This window comes from Macrosteles quadrilineatus, unplaced genomic scaffold, assembly GCF_028750875.1.
Source record: "Macrosteles quadrilineatus isolate MER2022 unplaced genomic scaffold, UCM_ALF_1.0 Scaffold_7__1_contigs__length_78375512, whole genome shotgun sequence".
Classification (NCBI taxonomy): domain Eukaryota; kingdom Metazoa; phylum Arthropoda; class Insecta; order Hemiptera; family Cicadellidae; genus Macrosteles; species Macrosteles quadrilineatus.
Window position 1 is genome coordinate 64,981,485 of NW_026542600.1, and position 21,383 is coordinate 65,002,867.

Genomic DNA, 21,383 nt, shown 5'->3' on the forward strand with positions numbered 1-21,383 from the left:
TATAAGCGACCCAAGAGGCATTCAATTGGAAGATAATTTATCGTTTTGAGAAGCAAAGCCCGAGACTTGTAAAACTAGGCGTTTCCCATTCATCTTCTTTGTTTAGGCCTACACGCACCGCCCCTCAGTCTTGGACCTTTTGTATTTATGATCTACTTACAACATTTATGGGGGAACGATAGAACTTACGAAAACCTAACATCTATATCACACAATCTCACTGTTATCAGCATACAAGGTAATTCCATGTTGTAGGTTAAGTTAGGAATGCGAGTCGGGTAGGATTAGTGAATGAAAGAGAAAAAAACCGTGATATATCTGGGATGGTACTTCAAGCTTATGAGAAGATGTAAACTGAGACGTGTCAGATGATCGTGCTAAGGTAAAAACAGTTTCTATAGTGAATTCCAAGTTCACATACAAAGTATAAGAAGGTAATAGTAGCTAAACAAGAAATCACGACGAAAATATACACCAAAGCTTTATTGTCAAGAACACGTCGTTAGCAAAAGTTGATATTAAGTTTTGATGATGTCTGGACTCATATCCTTGTTTGGTGTCGTACACACAGTTTATGCCAAGAACAGAGTAATGGTAGAGAGTAGTTTGAAGAACAAAGCTACTTGAAATGTATGCAAAGTGCATACATATTTTGCATCTGATATTATTAATCAATATAAAGCCTACAGTATAGCAAGACAATATTCGTAGAAATGTGAGACACATATTCTGATGAACGTCAGACCAATGAACCAATGAATAGCACAATTTTCAGAACATCGATAACCTATAATAATTTCGTTTAGTTTTTAAATTAAACATCCTTGTTATTTAAGTACACTCCATGAAACAATAGTGTTTTTCATAGCAAATATTTTTGGTTATTACAATGCATGAATCTAACTTCCCTTATGGAAAAGTGGGCTGGTTCCTGATCTGGCCAGATCTGGATTCTATATCTGGCCAGATCTGGATTCTATATCTGGCCAGATCTGGTTTTATGTGAGTTAATCTGTTCAGATTTGGCACCCATATCTGGCCAGATCTAGGATACCAGATCTGGACTCATTTGAGATCTGGCCAGATCTGAGACCTACATGTAAACTATATACTGTAGCCCCCACACTATACACTGTAACATTCCTGATTTTTATTTGTTAAATTTATTTATTTTTACAAGTTTATTTGTGAACGAGAATAAAATTACATTTAAAATTACAAACAGTGCTATAGAAAACATTTCAGTATTAAAAAAAAAAAAACCGGTGCAATGGAAAACAAAATGCTAGGATGCAATTTAATTTCTATGACAACTTATACAAATTTGCATTAGCCCTTTTGAGTGAAAAATGTTTGTAAGTACTCACCATTTTATATATTTATATTATAATAAATATAATTTCATAAATTTGTATGTAATATATAGCAAATAGATACGTATATATATTAAACATAATTAGCTAAAAAAATCTAACTTGTAACAATTTCATTCCTTAGTTTTAATATGCATTTATATAAAACCTTAAATTCTTCTATCAAAGAAAAATATAGGTTCTTTAAAATAAAGTAATCAGATCTGGAACCAGATGAAAAAAACAGTCCGATATTTACTATACATACACCTATTGTGCAATTTTATTATAATAAAAAAATCTTAAAAGTAACGGCTAATTTTCAAATGGTAGCAAGTCTAGTAAATAAGGAGAATATTATACTTATCAATATTTAATTTTACCTTTGCTATCAAACAGCCACAAATAACAATGTCACGTAATTGGGCTTTATTAATACTTAAAATCTTAAAATGAAACAATGCCAGAAAAAAATCTTGTCTAAGTTAAATTACGAGACCAATCTACGAGCTTCTCGTATTTGTAATGGCTTTCGTTACACTCCCTGAACTCCCTTTGGTTCAAATCTCGGCCAGTATTGTAATCATTTTACTATGCATTTTTTTAATTTTTTTTTAAATTTTAATGCAGAGTTAATTATGATTCAATGTTCAAATATGTTATATTCAGTTTTTTTTATTAATATAATTTTCATTTATTTAAAAGTAAACCCAGATCTGGTTGTTATCTTCCATATGGCTTGTTTTATCTGGCCAGGTCTGGAACATTTTCCCTATAGGGAAGTAGCTATTACCGTAGGTGGCACGGTAAGACCTAGGCCCGGGACCGATTTACTTTTTCATTTTGATGTCCCCAGAGGCCAAAAACACTATTCGTTCAAATTTTTATATGCGGGATAAACTTGAATGAGTTCGCGAACCAGCATGATCGAACCATGGGAACAGTGTTTTACGGGGGCTTTTATGGGGGTAAAAAATGGTTTTTCTCATTTTTGACCCTCAAAACACAAAATTTCTCTCTAGACCTTGTTAAAGAGCTTAAAAAAACAAATAATTTAGTATATCAAAGTGTTTTTGTACGGTTATTGGTAACAGAGAAACTTCAAGAAATTTTAAATTAAAAATTCTCATGTTATTTTTATGGAGAATATTGTAAAATGATGTAGTTTGCTTGTTTATTGATATATTTGGATTAAACTTGGTCTATTTATTTATTTTATACTAATCTATTAATATTTTACTAAAAACTCGCTTAATTAGTTTCCTTGTGGCAGCAAACCTAGGTACTCGTTAAACCTAATGTTATTTAAATAGATTTTATCGAACATCAGTTCAGACAAATGGAAATTCGCTTAGTCGGCAGGTATGCTGCGGCTGGGGTATTATAAGGGTTATATTACAACAACCTTAATTAATTACCTCCTTCGACGTCGATGACCAGCTCTTGCTGGATAGACAGAGTCAAAATACTAAGGATTTATACAGGGTGGCTGAAAAGTAGCTTGCACCCCCCTTAACTTTTATAACTATTTTATATATTTGAAATCGGTTTGCGGCAACCTTCTTAGACATGAGATGCCACAATAATGAGGAGTAAATTTGATAATTTTGCCCTTATGAAGGGGTAGCTCAAAATTTTTTTAATTAGGAAGTATAGTTGACTTTTATATCATTTTATACAGGTCTTGAGAAAACTAAACAATTTACATAAAGAAAATATAAATCGGACCAATAATAACAAAATGGCAGGTAACAATTACTTTTAATAACCAGGGTCTTAAACATGTTTAGCTGCCATTTTGTTATTAGTGGTCTGATTTCTATTTTCTTTGTGTCAATTATTTAGTTTCATTAAGACCTGTAAAATGATATCAGTATCGACTATACTTCCTTTTCGATCTTTTTTAGCTACCCCATACCCTCACTACTTATAAGGGCAAAAGTTTAAAATTAACCATCATTATTGTAGCCACTTACTTCTAAGAAGGTTGCCACAAAATGATTTCAAATATCTCATATCGTTAAAGCTAAGGAGGGAGCCCCCCTCCCTCAAGTAACTTTTTAGCGACCCTCATGGTTAATTGGACTTGGTTAATTGGTATTAAATCATTTTAGAGTACCATTGTGTTATTAGTGGTCCGATTTTTGTTTTATTTATGTCAATTGTTTGGTTTCGTCAAGAGCTGTAAAATAATACCAAAGTGGACTACTATACTTCCCATTTGAGATTTTTGAGCTACCCCCTACCACCACTGATAAAAGCATAATTTTCAAAATAACCATCATAATTGTAGCCCCTCATATCTGGGAGGTGTCCGCAAACTGATTTCAAATAAATAAAATGTTTTAGGCGGTAGGTTAGACGTTAGACGCATATTTGAAATAATCGTCTAGGCCCAAGGACCTAAGGGCTCTGAGGTTTTTCAAGTATACAAAATATTAAAGTGCTAGGGCTATGATTACTTCGCCTGTTCCCATATTTATATTCATATTTGTCCTTATAGCCTAGACGTTATAACTCATAAAACTATTACAAAAGTAGGAAGAAAGTTTCTAATTCCACAGTGCACTAAAACTAGATATTAGGCTACAATCACTTAGGTATTTGGTAAAATATTTTGAAATATAAAATACTCCCTTGGAAAGCAATTACAAAACTACAAAGACAATTTCTGATCTCACAGTGCACTAGATATTTAAATTACAATTCCTTTGGTGTTAATAAAAATATTTTTGGATAATCAATAACCATTTAAAAGCTGTTTGAAATAATCCAAGATAGCCGCTAGCCTCCAAGGACTCTTAAAGCTATACACACTGACTCTAAATGCCATTGAAGTGTACTATTATGACGTAGTTTTGTTTTAATGGAGATTAAATGAAAAATTTAGAATCGTTTGAAAACTATACAACTGACTTCAGAAAAATTGAAATCGGATCACTATTAACAAAATTACAGCTAAAATTTATTAAGACATTGGTTATTAAAAGTAATTTTTAACTGCCATTCTTCAGAGGTCCGATTTCCATTTTATTTATGTTAATTGTCTAGTTTCATCAAGACCTGTAAAATCATACCCACTTCGACCATACTTGCCATTTGACAATTTTGAGCTCCCCCCTACCCCCGCTACCCCTAAGGGCAAAATGTTCAATATTAACCATCATTATTGTAGCCCATCATATCTAATAAGATTGCCGCAAACCGATTTCAAATATATCAAAAGGTTCAAAGGTTGAGGGGGGTGCAAGATACTTTTCAGCCACCCTGTATACTTAACAACTCTGTTTTAATGATATCCTTATACAGGGCGAATCAAAAGTCAAGACCCCGACATCTAATATTTTTGTGATACAGAGATATCCTTTTGGTGGTCTTTCAATCTTAGCAGAAGGTTTCATTTTATGATTTGGAAAATGTTGAGTGTCCCCCAAAAATGCGGGATTTAGGAGGGGGGGGGGCAAGTAAATTTTTTTAAATGTAACCCCCCTTAAAGTGAAATCTCATTTTGAAATTTTTACAAAAACTTAAGGAATGGTGAAAACCAGAGTTCGGTATCTCTTCTCTATCCAGAATGTACCCCGTCAAAAGTTTAATGACCTCAATTTTTAAATAAATTTTCTTGTGTAAAAAAGTAATTTTCCCTCCCCTTTTATTTGTACCTATTCAAATATTTATGAGTTATCCCTTGGGTGGTCATGTAGCCTGTGCAGGATGTTTCATTTTGTGATTTTAAACATTTTGAGTTTCCCCCAAAATAGGGGGATTAGGGGGGCAACTCAAATTTTTTTTATATAACCCCTTCAAGTGACACCTCATTTTGAAGTGCTTACAAAAACTTAAAAAGTATAGTGAACACCAGGATTCGTTATCTCTTCTCTATCCAAAATAGTAACCAATATTACTATTACATTGATTTTCTCTTATCTTTTTTTAATTTGTTAAATTGAATATTTGACGGGCTAAGGCAGTGTATTTTTTAATATTTACTTACCGTATGTTTAAGATTAATTGACTTTGTTATGTCAAATTTAAAAGGTTCATTATTTTGTTTGAACCCATACTACTTATGATGGCAAACATACTTATTTACATTAAGGCTGTTTATTGAAGACACAATTCCATTTAAAATAATTTCAGAAATTATGAATACTTAAAAATGCTGAATTTCAAATCTCTATTCGATTAAAAATTTATGCTATATTAATTTAGGTGTACTTACAACACGCTATTTAAATTATCCAATTATCGGTTATCATGTTAGAGCTTATATATTCGTGAACACTCAAATTTGTAGAAACTGTAAATTTCAAACCAGTTTGCAAAGCGGAAACCGTTATACAGCTCCTATGAAAGAATCAAAACTTTAAGCAGTAGATTTAGACAAAATGTGGTAAACAATATTGAGTTATTTACCGTTATAAGTTTTAAACAAAACTCTAAGTGCAACCTTTAGTGATCCGTGACCTCCGTAACTCCCTGCTTAAGTTAACATAATGTATTACAACTCACAAGTAGTGTGTTATTTGTTATATCAGCAGAATTTATTTGGGCTAGGGTGTTATAAATAAACCAAATTGTAAAATGGTACTTAGTCTGCTATGATTGGCCTTAAGGATTTTTTTGACAGAAGTTTGTTGTAGAGTATATTTTTGAAGTAAATATGAAGCCGATAACCCTTTCAGGGATTGAATCGTATTCGTTGATTTCCATGCATTATTTTTATTTGATAGGTTTTTTCATCCACAAATCTGTTGGTTTTGATTTGGTTTAAATTTGACAGTGACATACTGAGTTTATTGACACTACCATAGATAAAACATACTCCCTTAGTAGATTTCTCATCCTTATGGAACAGCTGAAGCCAATTTTATTGTTAGTTCTGTACGGTGTACTGCAGAGGTCGTGTTTTGTTTACAATTTGTTTCTTGTTATTTCAGTAATTATTTAAAATCTAGTTTAACTAAATAAAACGATCTAATCATAAACAACAACTGGTCCTCTAGTTATATAACAAGACAGTAAAAGCTCAAATCAAGAAATTAACCCTAAACTAATATAAACACAATTTCGTCGACACTAGTGCCCAGTGCCACCATACATGAACTGGACACGAAAAACGAGCTTCAAAATGTACAATGGGATGAGAAGTCTACTTGTGTTGGTTAATCTATGATACTACTGACTTAAACGCATAATGAGTTGATATAAAGTATTACTTTTGAAATATTTAAAGTAAGAACAGCAGACAAGTTAGTACGATAAAGCAGTGACATATTTAATGGGAGAAGGGAGGAATAACATACCACCGTGATGGCGAACACAAGTCGAACATAAATATATTTTTATTACTAGCCGATCAATAGACAGGTGTACTTCTAATAACGGACAGCTGATACCTTACTGTACATAAATGTTACAGAACAAAGTAAAGAAACTCATCGCCCCTACGTCTCTCACTGGAAGAACATAATCGAGAATATTAAATTATACAATTTACAATTCGAAATAATGATGATGTATAGTAAAGTCTATCGAAATCGTGCATATATGTATATGTATATACATAAGCATAACACTTCAACAAAAGTAACGACCACGCGTAGTTTAAACGAAGACATACATACTCATCTAGTACAGTAAAAAAATAGCAGGGTCCACACTTAAGGTTCACAGCGAGTTGAAACTCGATAACGAAAACATAAGTTGGCTATTGTGTCATATCATTGATCGTAACAATGTCCCACAATATTTTGTGTTGCAATATGGCACTTGGTCGCACGGACTGCGGCTATCACCACACTAGACCTTCGTTCTGCAAGGATTGGGGCTCGGAAAACGTGCTGCCACTCACTCCTGCAACAAGACAACAATATCAGACAACTGTGGAGACAACACATGTAAAATGGTTGGATCAACCAAACAACAGCGACAAATCCAGATGAACAATACACGTGCAATGATTAGACACCGGAGAAAGAAGACAACAGCATTAGGCAATGGTTGTAAGTACACCTGGGGGAAAACACGTACGATGGAAAGATGTCGTTGCGTAGGAATCGTTTTAAGTGAATATACAGAAATGTGAGCCAACCCGCAACATGAAGCAGAACCGGTCGTGACTTGAAATCTTGGAGCATATCGAGTGATGGCTTCCGCGACGAAATTGTGAAAAGATTGCAAAAGAGCGAAGGCCAACGGCGGCGGCTGGGTGTGCGAGCATAACTGCGCATTATGTGATAAGACGGACCAGTAGAACTGGAGGAGTATAAGTATATAAATGTGGGATTAGAATCGATTTGGACGTAAGAGTAGGGTAGACGTCACGTCGAAGGCGGCGCGGCGGCGGTGGTTTCAAATTGATAGTGCAGTAGCGGATCGAAGGCGCGCCGGGGGCTACGTGTGAAAGTGGGACATGACAGAATGAGTGGTCAACCAACGGCCCTGCTACTTGTATGTACCACCACTCAGTCTACTCTCTCGTTCTTGTGATTGCGATACGCCTTTGTCAGCAGGGTTTCATTGGTTTCACAAATGTAGCCTTGCCTTATTCAAAAGGCTACAGGAGTTACACAAATGCATTTATATATACGGGAGATAACCGTTCAGTTTGTGAATATAAATCGGTGTTACGATATTAATATAGCAATTGTACAAACACCTGGCAGTAGACAGTGGCAGTAGGCATATAATAATAGTTTACTACATATTTACGTGCTCTTTCCGAAATCCCATAATTGGAAGATTCATATACAGTAATGATAGGCCACTATGACAAATACAACAACATGATAGAAAAATCAAGGAGTATTTAAAATATTGCTTGATTAGCAAAAGATTTTCCACGTTAATAAATTATAGTACCTTGAGGGTTGATGAACTCTGGGCTGGCTCGCTGCGATAGCAGCTGTTGGTCGGTGGGTGGCGGGGGCTGAGGAATGAACCCTGGGGGAGGCTCGGGAGTCATCCCACCGAACTCGTTGCCCATCGGCCCCATCGGACCTGGGTCCATGGGTCCACCTGGGAAGGCAAAGAGTACTGATCAGATCGTCATCAAACGACTTTAAGAACATTCTATTCTAGGGTTCAAGACTGAGGGTTTGATTTTACCTTGGGGGTTGAATGGAAGAGGTTGTCCGTGAGCGTGGTGGCCGGGGAAAAACTCGTGAGGAAATCCTCCAGGGCCGCCGTAACCGAACTCGAACTTGCCGTCGGCTGTGGCGAAGTACGGGAATCCCGGTGGAGGTTCGTCGAGACCGCCGGGACTCAGGTTCATGGGAAACCCTCTCATCTTGCGAGAGCCACCGAAGAATGGACCTCGGCCCATTGACGTCAGCTGCTTTAGTCGCCTTTCTTTACTCCTCTTGTTTTGGAACCAAACCTAGAACAAAGTTCGATTTATAAAATAACACATCACTGTCCAGTAGTACACTAATTGCAAATTACATGTTTTAGTACCAAGCGAATTCCTCGTGGGAAGCTGTTCAACTTGTTAACGTATTGTGTCAAACGCCACAATGTGATACACTGGGTATTTAAGCCAAAACGTCGAGTTAAAGTGTGACCGGTCGCAAAAAATCGTCATGGATGTAAATAAGCGAGTTGCCAGCGACTCGGTCAGTTTATTACTACCGGACGTGCCTGCCAGAGTGAGAAGTAATGAAGTAAATATTACTGAAACATTTCGCGAGCCGACAATACACCAGGTGCTGCTGTCGTAGCGCACGTGTACGCTTCTCTCGTAGTCGAGCTGTTCTAAGCTGTTCGGTGCTCAGCTCTGTTGCATCTGCTCACCCCAGGTTTATGACAGTAATAATCTGACTAGCCATTTCTGTAACCCCGCGTGTTGTCGATGAAAAGGTCACCCATGGACACCATGAGCGTATCGACTTTATTGTAATATAATACAGACATGAGGCTAGATGGAAAAGAAACTCAATTAAGTTGTCTTAGTCTCAAAATTGCCAAAGAAACTTAATTAATTGTAGACGAATGTGAAGAACATGGATTATAGAATTTGGGAGGTTATATTTTCGAATTAGTTTTTCTGTAGAACATTGAATGTCTTAGCTACCTGAAGACCTGAAATATTTATTTAAATAGTTCGTGTGTTTAAATGTTAGCCAAATCATTATTTTTCATATAATACTTTATTTATTTTTATATATTGTTGTTTACTTTTGACGCGAATGACCTACAATTGCGCTGAGCAAACAACATGAATTAACGAGAACTATTTACAAGAGTTGAAATTTGTTTAACAGGAAAAGCTGTTTTCCGAGCATTGCGTGACGACGGTCACACTGCGTGATTGGGCTGTGCTAGGCGTCACGCGCGACAGCTCTTGACAAAATATTTACGCCTGCGCAGTCGGCTGCGTGCGTTGTCTCTGCGCTCGCGCTGTTTACAGATGAGCGATGCACGCTCGGCCCCGCGCTGCGCGGCGTCGTCGGCTCCACTCTAAAGGTGGCAACGATTTTTATAGCTCACCGGCCAAGGGTCAACCCAGCTCGCATGCAAAACAAAAACCGAATAAAACCCCAACTCAATCCCTTTATGGCTCCGCTGCTTGCTGTCCAAACACCCGCGCTTTGTTCTCAGTCTTCTTTTTCGACCGAAGCTCATAAAATTCTTTGGAATTCTTTCCGCTCATAATAAGATGAGGAATACGTCAATGATCCTTGACATTGCTTATAGCTGTTTTATTTTTATGGCCTGAAGGGTCTTAAACATATTTTGAAGCACTCAACTTTACAGTAAATCATTCTACAACGAAACTTTTTTATTTTTCATTTTTAATTCAACGCGTGGATGAATTGACAATCAAATCCAATATTTCATAGGCCGTATAACTCTAATAAAGTTTTACAAGTTTATTTCAGCCTCCATATCTCCATGTAAATTCGTAATCCATTTATTTCTAATAAGACTACTTAGACTATTGTTTTAGTTTAAACCTAGGAGAGTCGCAATAAAACAGATTTTAAACCAGCATTATTTACGTTACAGCGTGTTGATATTTATGGATTTTGTGTTGTATTATAATAAATAACTGGATGAATTGCCTTTATATTCTGGTTAATTACAGTTTAACATGAGGTTGGGCTGTTTTATGAGATTATACTTCTTCTTTAATAAGTATATGGACCACAATATTTCTTGTGTCTTAAATATAAACAGCATTGTGACATTTATAAATGCACTTTTGGTCCCAACAACCAATAGAGTTGTTATGTTGACTAGTAGAACCCGAAAGACACAAACAAATAACTCGCATAAAATTCTTACGTTCACTATAGTGGGAGGAGGGTGAACCGATGTAAAAACAGCTACTCGGAGCCCCTTAAGAAATTAATCATAATCGCCTTTTTAGAACACCGCGCCCGGTCTTTTAAAAAAATGCATTCCAAAGTAAATGACTTATGGAGTAGGGAATCCTTTTTTACCCGGGAAGGCCGGGGTAATAATTTTTTTTATTTTCTTGCACTTGTAGTGGGTGTTTAGGTTTAGACAATAGGAAGGTGGAGTGGAGGGGGTTGGGGGGTCAGGGGCCCTGTCAAAGAACTCCATTTATCTCCCGCGTATGTTCCCTTGCCAAAACGCCGCCTCGCTCGGTGTTGTGATGGTTCACCAGGGCAAACGGAAGATATGTAGGCACACTAAATTAATATGAACATATTTATACTGACACTACAACATATTTATATTGCACTAATTAGTTATATGGTTTGTTGATTGTTGGGATTTCACGCAATTAATTGTTTATTGTGTATCCAGTAACATTTTTTACTAGTTTCAAACTCTTTTTAGTAAAGCGGTCGAAACATTTTTTTGTAAATAAAACCTGACAAACCCCAAAACACCCAAGATTCCACTCGGAATATTTTTTATAGTTAAATCTTTAGTTGTGAATCTTTCAAATTTGATATTTCATCAGCCGTCAACTTGAGACTATTTATAGTATATGTAAAATACAGCGGCGTTATTGAAGATATATTTCATTAAAATGAATTTTTTTTATTTGGATTACTATAAAAAAATATTTCATCCTTGAAAAGGGGTATCGTATGTCATTCAAATAATACTAGGAACACATTTCTAAACATTAGGTTTGCTACGCCGACGAATTTGTATTATGATAACTTGAACTGGGATCAACCAATTCGTGTTTATTTTTAACGGCATTAGATAGTTAATTTTTATTTTAAAAACTATATAGTTCTAGCAAAATAATAATTATTTTACAGTTAATACAAATATAATAAAACTACAAATGTATATTCTCAAAAATCCTTAAAGTTTCAATCACAGTATATTGTTGGTGTTAAATTTTTTAATAATGCATTTTTACAAACATTTTTGTTGTATGTGGCATTATTTATTATATATAAGTTGTGGTTCTATATTTTTCAATTATGTTTTTTTTTTATTCAAAAGATTTTTGTTACACTGATATTGCAAGTCAATAACTATATCTCTCATGAACAAAGTTTTATGACGATTGTTCTATTTCACAAAGAGTTCCCAAATTAAACATTGACCGTTATATGGCCTATAAGAAAACAACACACAACTAACACGCTTATAACAAAACAGAAAATAGTAAATTTGGGAATCAAAAATATTGATAAAATAATTATGAACAAAATTAAATATTATTGATTTCCTATGCTATAACATATTTTTTAATATGTGCCACTGAAAGATGATTTTAAAATATTTCTTGTGTACCTGTTAGCGTCTAAATGAGGTTCTCTGTGGTGCTGTGTAATTCTATGATTTATAAGTTTCACCGCCATTAAGGTTCAAGTTAAGCTGATTGATTAGCCTGTAAAGAACTGGTGGGTTGCAATTTTCAGTAAAAATCAAAATCGATCATCTCTTAACACTTTTTGTACGAGTAGAGTATAAGTATTATATATTTATAAAGTGGGCTATTTAATATCTTCAGAGTGTCCCTGCATTGTAAACTAGCTTTCCCTTTAATTAGTTTAAAATGTTCTCAATTTTAGTAATAGCTGGGAGAAATACTGAGTTCCTCATTCCTTTCCCGTTGTCCTCTTCCTCCAAAATCCAAGTAAAAAGAGGTAGGTAGTCATCAAATACCTAATAACCATACAATGCATAACCGGTGCGATAAGATTCGTTGTTCTTGATGCCATCGTTGTGATGATATATATTTATGGGGTGTGCTGTAAACATGAAAATATCCATCCCATGCGACGACTGTACACCATAAACGAACCCCATACGTTCCCACACGCCCAGCTCCTAGCGATAAATACTGCCGCCCACTCCACTCAGACTACTAATCGATATTGAGTTACGTCTGGAAATTTAAAGCGACAATATTTAAGAAATCCATTGTGGCCAAAACAAAACAAGATCTAAATGGCCAGATGAGCGGGGCTGTTTCGTTCCGTCCCGGCGAAGAATTAAATTAAAACCGCGCCCGGAGAGCATAAATTAAGAGGTCGAGAACTGAGAAGCGAGAGCGAGCGAAGGAATATGGAAATGGGAAGTGGCCATGGACGGAGTGCTCGGACACAGAAATATTTATGTGTGGAGTAAATCATCGGTAGTAAATATCCCCGAATACACGCGTCCGACCGCTGGCCTGCCGGACCCCGCTCGCCCGCTCGAGGCGGAGACCTCATGCTAATTCCTAATTAAAACGAGATGACAGACGCTTATCTCGCCTGTTATCTGTATCAGGAGCCATTACTCTTGCGGAACAATAATTTAATAGTTCATGTACTCGCCTCGCCTCCGCCGTCGTACATTGTATGCTGTCCGTGGACCAAGGACCGACCCCTGCTTGGATCGCAACGTTTATTTACCTCTAGGATATCTTATTAACTAATCTAGATAAGCATAATCTTGGCAAACTAGAATATATAGGTAATTCCTCCGTCCATCGTATACATTGCATGCTGTCTTTGAACTATGGACCAATGACTCTTCGGTATCCGCTATGTTTACATCAAAATATTATTTTACGACTGGAATATCTTTCTGACGCATTGAGGAAAGCACAATCTTAACATGATCAATTACTGTACCTCGCCTTATCGTACGAATGTTTAACGAAAATCAGAGGCGTAACCTAAACAATGAGTCACTATCTTGAGGTAAGCAAACTATGCGATTATCGTAATCAGCTAGTTTACTAAACTATCGTAGGCTATTACGCTCAGATATAACAGAGTCAAACAGTAAATATAGGGTTTGCCTTTTGATTTAGAGTGAATGGAAATCGTCATGAGTTCTGCATAATGACACTTAAGACTTTTAACATCTGTTTTTCGATTCGTGATGTTGCAAAACTGGAATACAACCATGGCACATTTTTAACTAATAATAATAGAATAAAGCAACCTAAAAATGATGTATTCATGACTGTCACGGATCAAACTAATGTGAATGTGTAAATCTTAAAAACTTGAACACTGATACATTTCCATGGATGCAAACTTGTGAATAGACATTTGAACATATTTTACATACAGTATGCGTCAATTGTTAAGAGTTGTCAAGAGTAACCTTTTAAAGTCTGGTACTAAATTTTTTTTTATAGTTGAAATACATTTGAAACATAATCTACCTAGATGAAAAAGAAAAATAAACTTCTTAAAAACTTGGAGTTTTTAAATCACACGGTTCTCTTCTTTGCTCTTTATCTTTATCTTTATGGCGTTTGCAGAATTCTATTACTTTAGATGAAAATGCATATTGGCGCGGAATACGTTGAAATTTGTGTTTGCTTTGCGTTTCGTATGAGATTTTTGTTACAAATTTCTTAAGGTGTTCTTCTTCTTTTAGCTTCCATCTTCTCCATTACCTATGTACTAACACTTTACATCTCTAAGAAACCACGTTACCCGTAATTATCACAAATAAAATTGATCATTTGAATAACGATTAAAATAGGTGAAACTCTTCCGATTTCATCAAAGATGAGTTAGTAATTGAGTCTGCTCTTCATGCTAGTGCCACGACGCGGCGCGAAGGATTGAGAACATATGTCAAACACAGCGCCACCGGATGTGGACGAAATAGACCATCCAGCAAAACCACCCTTTCATTCGACAATTATTTTGTAATTTATCAAACCCCAACATCTTCATAACGAAAACTATTTAGGCATCTTTTATGTTGAAAAGGAGCTACACAAATCATAGCTTTGAATTTAATATTTGTACGTGTTCGTAGTAGTTTTTCAAATTTTCTGGAGTATATTACTTTGCCTGCAATGGAACAGAGCACGCAGGCAAATTTGTAGTTTATACATTATGTTAGGTCAACTTGATTACCAGTGGTTAGATTGGAGTAAAAACAGAAAAGTATGTGACAGCACCGAGCAAAATGCGCTTATATGACAGTAAAACTTATTCAACTGTAAATCTCTATAAAATAATAGTAGGCTTATTAAAATAATAGTTTTTCCTTTGAATATAGATTGCAAACCTGCCAAATTCCAACAATAAACTTAACCCTAAGTACAATTAATTGTTTTAATTAAATGCCGCTATACAAAAAATGAGTAAGACAGAATCGAGGAAGCATATATTTTTTTATATTTAAAACTTATAAATTCAATTCAGAAATAACATACTAATCCTGCCACGTCAAACAGGAATTTAAAATTTAATGCTAAGTCTTTGACCTGGGGGAGGAATTGGAATTAGAAACTTTTACGTTTATTTATGTGCTCATAATAGGTTCCCTTATACAAAATGTAATACATATTTGATTATGAACACCAAAACAACAATAATAGAAATACAATCTTTTAGTATGAATAAATCAAAGAACAAAATTTGTTTTTATACAAATTGCACCCAAGATTCGAACTGTGAAAGCTGTAAATTAATAAATGTCAACATATTTTGTATGATTAAAAAACATTTCAATCAACCATACTATTTTTTATTCTTGAAACACCGCGCATAAACATTTGTCTCCTATACAAATTGGATCCAAGATCCGAGCTGGTAGAGCAATAAATAAAGCGGGCGCAGTTTTGATTCAGAGAGGAGCCGGCGCGGAGTTTTGACAATTTATAGACTCGTGTCGGTGAACAATGTGGCGAGCGTCGTCGGTAGTCATTTCAATTAGCGCCGACGACGCGTCGTTTGCCGCGATGTGTCACTTCGCCACACACATGGAGGACCTTTGATGCCGTGTCACCGCAGCAGACGCCAGCAATCAACAAAATCGTGGTTGGATCCACATTGATGCACTGAGATATGTGACTAAATCTAGTGAGAACTTATATGATCTATATTCCCAACTCAAGTGATAACTACTAAAAGTTTACTCTATGGCGATAACAAAGGAGCCCTTTCTTAAGGGCATTGAGAATTAATTAGTCAATTGCTACAATCATAACAAATGGTTTTTAGAAACTAAGTTTAGTCCAATGAAATGAAATTAATAATCTAACTTATGTCTTCAATCGAAGCTTGCCTTCTTACGTTGGAAAAATACGATATGGTTAATAACATATGGGTTTTCTAGGGTAGAAGAAATGATGTCTTACCTGTATAACCCTCATAGGCAAGCCGGTCTCCTTAGCTAGTTGTTCCCGAATGTGCCTCGTGGGTTTGGGAGTCTGTGAGAACGCAGTCTTTAGGATCTCCAACTGCTTCGCCTTTATCGTAGTCCTCGGCCCTCTTCTCTTGGACCCCGAGTTTCCATCATCCGGGGATTTGTTCTCTGTCTGGGAGTCCCTCGTCTCCGCATCCCCGTCCAGGGAACCTGAACCCAACCATAGTCCTACTGAGTGTTATATAGGGGAGCCGCGAACATGGGCAACGCACTGGCAACTCTTAAACTACAGAAATGAAACCTGAGACAGATGAGAGGTCTTCATTCTACAGTTTATAATTCATTTGAACTAGGTTGCTTTGCCAGAAGCACAGGTTACATGATTGGTTTGAGCTAGCCTTATTCTCATTACAATAAGTATTTCTTGTTCTTACACTGATTAGGATGTTTTGAATGATTAATAGAAAAGGATTCAGTGTCAGATTTATTTATGGACACAAAAAAACGTACAATATGTTTACGGGCTAGTAAATTTGTTTCAATACAAACTGTTATGCAATTTACTATATTTTCCTCGACATAACGAAATGCATATCTAACATTTAATAGTGTAAGTTTGAATACTTATGTTTATGTCAAGACAAATTATCCGAAAATAAGTTTTAAAGTGAAATATGAGATATGCACGTATATCAATTGTTTACAGAAGACGGAAAGAAGGAGGCTTTGGTAAGCTAAGGGTCGGTCGTCACCTTGATCTTCAGAGTCGTCTTGGCCAGGCTTGGTGTCGGGGTTGGTAGAATGTCCGAGAGGACCTTGAAGATCTCCTGCGGACAAGGAGTTGTTGTTGGTCTCTGGTGTTCCTGGATGCAGCTGTCCATGAAGATGGTGGTGCTTCATCAGTCCCGCCGTCGACCCGCTGTTCTCATCGTCCTCCTCGTCCTCGGACCCTGAGTACGGTAGTGATTCGCCTGCAACACGACCAACAGAGGTAATTTGGCGTCCAAGGATTATGAACAGTTTGGGGAAACAATTACTCGTAGCTTTATAGCTGGAGGCTTCAGTAATTGATTTAATTACTTCTTTTTAAACATAGTTTTACTATACAATGATAATTACGACATTTTAAGCTCTAACTACGCCAAAGGTTCCATACTTTTACTTCCATTTACACTATATTTTGTTTATTAAATGGCCGAGTCTTGCGTACGCACCTTGCAATCCAGCCATCATATATCCAAAGAATGATGTCAGAAGTTGTAAATGAACTATCTAGGGCCATTTCAATAGTTGTGGCAGAAGGAGAAATGGAACTACAGAACCAAGAAAAAAGAGGATGTTGACGTTGAAGTCCAATAGGCATGTCTCACTATAAATCTCAGTCTCACAAGACATTTGTTGTTATCGACAACTGTCTACCCCAATCCAGTAGTCAGTTGGATCGCTCGTCGTCAAGACACCTAGAGGGCGAGACAGACAGGTAGACTCTGCGCGCTGGACCATACACAGCCGACAACGTGTGCGGCCTAACGGCTTACCTTCACCTTTTAAAACGGGATTTTTTCGGATCGCCAGTTCCAGTGTATGGTTAATACAAACAAAAATAGTTGTGCGTATCGCAACACCCGACCCGGGACCCGGCTTAGGGAGGTATGTTTTGTGTTCCGCGGTTGCCAAAACATCCGCGACCTGGGTGGGACATGACTGCGTCGGGAAATATCGGGTGTTAGTGCAGCAGCTGCTAGGGGTGGGAAATCTCAGGGAGTGACCGTTGTACCGACTGAGATGCCGGATCAATCAAATACTGCAGAACGATAGCCCACTGGAAAATGCAAGACATTAATAAAGGGGGACACATTTGTCAACATTTATTTTTCTCTTTGTTGTTACCCCGGTGTATTTATTTTTAAAGTAAGGTTGTGTACGATTCGCTTTACCTGTCCTGTAGTTTGTAAGTTATTCACTTTTGGTCGGGATAAGTATTTCGTATCTCAACTTCTCGAATCTTAATATGTGGGATAACGTAAAGGCTTGAGATTTTCCAAAGAAAAGAAATTCCCAACTTTTCAAAACATTTATATATTATACCGATATATCGTTGAGAAACGAAAACTTGACCCTGCATTTTTATTCGTGGGCTTTAGTCCTCCCTCCTCCACCACTCTCTCAATAACTTGTATTACTCTTCAAAGAGCAATTACAAGATTATGGGGAGTTGTTTGAGCTTGCATCAAGTATCGGTGAACGCGGTTAATGTGCGTGTCAACGAGCACGGTTTCCAAACATTTGTCTAATCTGTAGTCACACGACCATGCACACGTAAATGTACGTGTACTAGATGGTTGTTTTTAATCTGATTTAACCTTGTTATATTTATGATAACATGGTCACCCAAATTGTTTTGCCACATATTTTACATATTTTATGAACCTTGTAACATTTCCTTTCAAAATATGGGTCGGAAGTTTTTAGAAATGAGTGTAGCCATAAATAATTTCAACATGGAAAAGCTCAAATTTATGGATTACTAATCTCATTGTTTAAACCAACCGCTTTATGACTAAAACCACGAACAATAGACCATTAATGGTCTCTATTGTCTGTGCTGAAACTTAGTCATACAAAACTAAGGTGCTGCGAATGAACGAAAGGTGACACCTTTAGCCTGAAGAAGACTCATGAGAGTCAACAAAACCAATCCCAGACAAGACTGCAAAAATCACTCGGCAATAAAAGGTTTATAAATTATTTTAGTTATAATTACGAATGTTTTTTTATTGGCATTTTTTACTGAACAATTTGCCTAAACCTGATAATTTAAGGATTAATATTCATGAAAGATTTATCAATAGCGATCTAAATTAAATTATCCAAACACAAAAGCAAAATTCGAGTTTCAAATATTGATGTCATAACAAAAATAAATATATAATTGGCCATCTTTGGTGGCAGAGACGCTAGGTAGTGCTAGATAATTTCATGTGGAATATACTTGATACTAAATCACCGCATATTAAATGATAAACTACTGTACCCTGCCAAATTCAAATCTTCTTCGAAAGCTTACAGTTCGACCAGACAGCATTGAAATGGCCTCAGAAGCTACGAACAAAATGCAATAATAAAACCATTACTGTTCGGAACGGCAGTTTTCACCTCCGCTGCTCACGGCAACCCCCTCCATTTTTGGGCGTAGGTTTTATTTTACACGGCAGCCATAATGATGCCTTAGTCTTCACAAAGGGCACGGGGCAGCGCGCAGTGCTGTACTAATCACCTTCCCATCAAAAGTAATGGCATACTTAGTTATGGTAGCTGCATTTAGGTGAGATGCGATTCTAAAACGCTCCCGCTGTAATAGCAGGCTACCAAAACTATTTCACATATGAATTCATCGCCACCTGGGTCAAGCGGCTTTAATAGCTCCCGTTTGGTTGAAAGTTCTATTGGTTTGTAGACCATCTGAATCGTTACAAATCAAACTTGCTTACGACAATCATTGAAATTGCGTTTATCAACTAGTTTTGGCTGTTCACGGAGGCTAAACACCGGCGTTCGAACACCACTGAGATACATATTATAAAGCAGGTATTTACAACATTTTAAATACTTATCGGTAATACAGAGGCTATAGCATATAATGAAGTCTAGTAACTGTATTATTGGTGTAACGATATACAATCAAGTTTTTTGTATGATTGGTTTGGTCAGCTGCAACAATTGGAATAATGTTCACAGAACGTTCAAACATTTTGGTTATAAGACATTCGGTTTTCCACATATATTTGCTTATTTGCTAGAAACTTGGATAATAGTTTTCCTATTCATCCCATTACCATATCTATTACAATTTTCGATCACTAAATTGGTATAAATTTGTTTTTGTATATTAAAGGTATTTTGACTCCTGTCATTTTGTTTAAAACATTTTCGCTAGAAAATTATCTCATTGTATCCTTTGCGAAACTAATGTATGTAAGCCAAATAAGTTGTGTTATACTTTCTTAACTTACTATGTTTGAGTTAAGGTACAAATATTACATTTCTAATAGAGATTTCTCGAATTCCAAAGATTCGTTAGTTGCTAAATCCCGAACTGAGGCAACATTGTCCACATTAAAGACCAGTTGTAAATTAATCGTGCTGGATACAATGCGCAGTTTACCTATTGTTTCTTATCTTGAGATAATCTTACTTATGGCTTATGAAACGTACTTCTTTGTTTCAATCTTAATGTGAACAAAATTTAACTTGGCATTCTACTGCATATCAGTATTACATAAAGTCAAAGTCACCGAAGGTAAATTACTATTGCATTCTACTGTATGAGTAAGGTTCTGATCAAATTTATTTAAGAAAGGGGGATAGGCCAATGTTCCGAAGATAGTTCAGTTTTCAGGTTTCATACAACATAATTGAATTACACATTGGTTGGTTCAATATAAAACAGAACATGAGGCACCCAAAACCACGAAAACATATAGGTTTGTTTTAATTAATTAGTACACAAATATGATTTAACATGTAGCCCCATATTCCCTGGCCAAATTTTCTTTACCAATGAGACTAGGTCAGGCAAATAAAACCTGAAAGAACATGTAGTGAAGGGCGAAAGACATCGTCAGTAGCAGTCCCTTCAGAAACGTGTGCTCCCGCTATCTCCGCGTTCCGCCACCTCCGAACCCAAATCTGTCCCGCCACCTCCGAATTCTTGAGTGACCCTTATAATCCCGTCACTGCCTGCGTTGGTAGCTGTCATTGCATCCACGGCTGCGAAGTCCCGTGGATGGGAGATTTAATTAAAATTTAACCCGTGGGTTAGGTTAGGTTTGGTTAGGTTAGGTTAGGTTAGGTTAGGTTAGGTTAGGTTAGGTTAGGTTAGGTTAGGACGGAAAGTCTTAACGCAGGTAGTAACCGAGGATTATAGGGGTCACTCTGAAATTCGGAGGTGGCAGGACACGGAGGTGGCGGGACACGGAGATATCTGGAGGTAACCTTCAGAAACAACCTCTGGACTTCTGTAGTAGTCCCAGTATGACCTTCAGCTAACACTCCGCATACACAATACATGTTACTAGTGAGATATCCCGGAAACCGTCCAATACCAATTATCCTCTGAATCACTGGCCCTGCGACCTTCGTCAGCTAATGATCGAGTTATGCTAAAGTCGCTGACGCGGGATTGCCAACATAATTGGGCCCTAGTTAGCTCGCATTCCTAATTGCCTCGTCTGAGTAAACACACATTCCCGACTAACCAGCCACACTACCATCTCACATACACACAACGCTATGCGCGACCGACTTTATTAGCCCCGATTTATGGCCGAGTTGTGTACTAATGAAGGCATTTTCAAATTCCATCGGTTACTTTATCGTTAAACTAATTAGTCCTACTTTATTTTCTGGAATAAATCATAAGTATGTACATGTATGTGTCCACAAAGGTGGTAGTTGATAGGCTATCGAGGACATTTGTAT

At 36.6% G+C, this 21,383-nt stretch overlaps 1 protein-coding gene across 4 annotated transcripts in view; it reads right to left on the reverse strand.

Moving 5' to 3' along the window:
* Window positions 1-6,681: 6,681 nt before the first annotated feature.
* LOC128998788 (LIM/homeobox protein Lhx1) overlaps window positions 6,682-21,383 on the reverse strand; it is a 59,639-nt gene continuing 44,937 nt past the window's right edge. The window contains exons 4-8 of one of the 4 annotated variants that reach the window (XM_054425145.1): window positions 16,655-16,873; window positions 15,895-16,112; window positions 8,463-8,733; window positions 8,217-8,372; window positions 6,682-7,208 (exon numbers count right to left, since the gene is read on the reverse strand). In XM_054425145.1, coding sequence (XP_054281120.1) covers window positions 7,147-7,208; window positions 8,217-8,372; window positions 8,463-8,733; window positions 15,895-16,112; window positions 16,655-16,873 — 926 coding nt within the window. In that variant the 3' untranslated portion in view covers window positions 6,682-7,146. Of the gene's footprint in view, window positions 7,209-8,216; window positions 8,391-8,462; window positions 8,734-15,894; window positions 16,131-16,654; window positions 16,874-21,383 lie in introns of all 4 variants that reach the window. The other 3 variants (XM_054425143.1, XM_054425144.1, XM_054425142.1) reach the window with 3 other exon arrangements.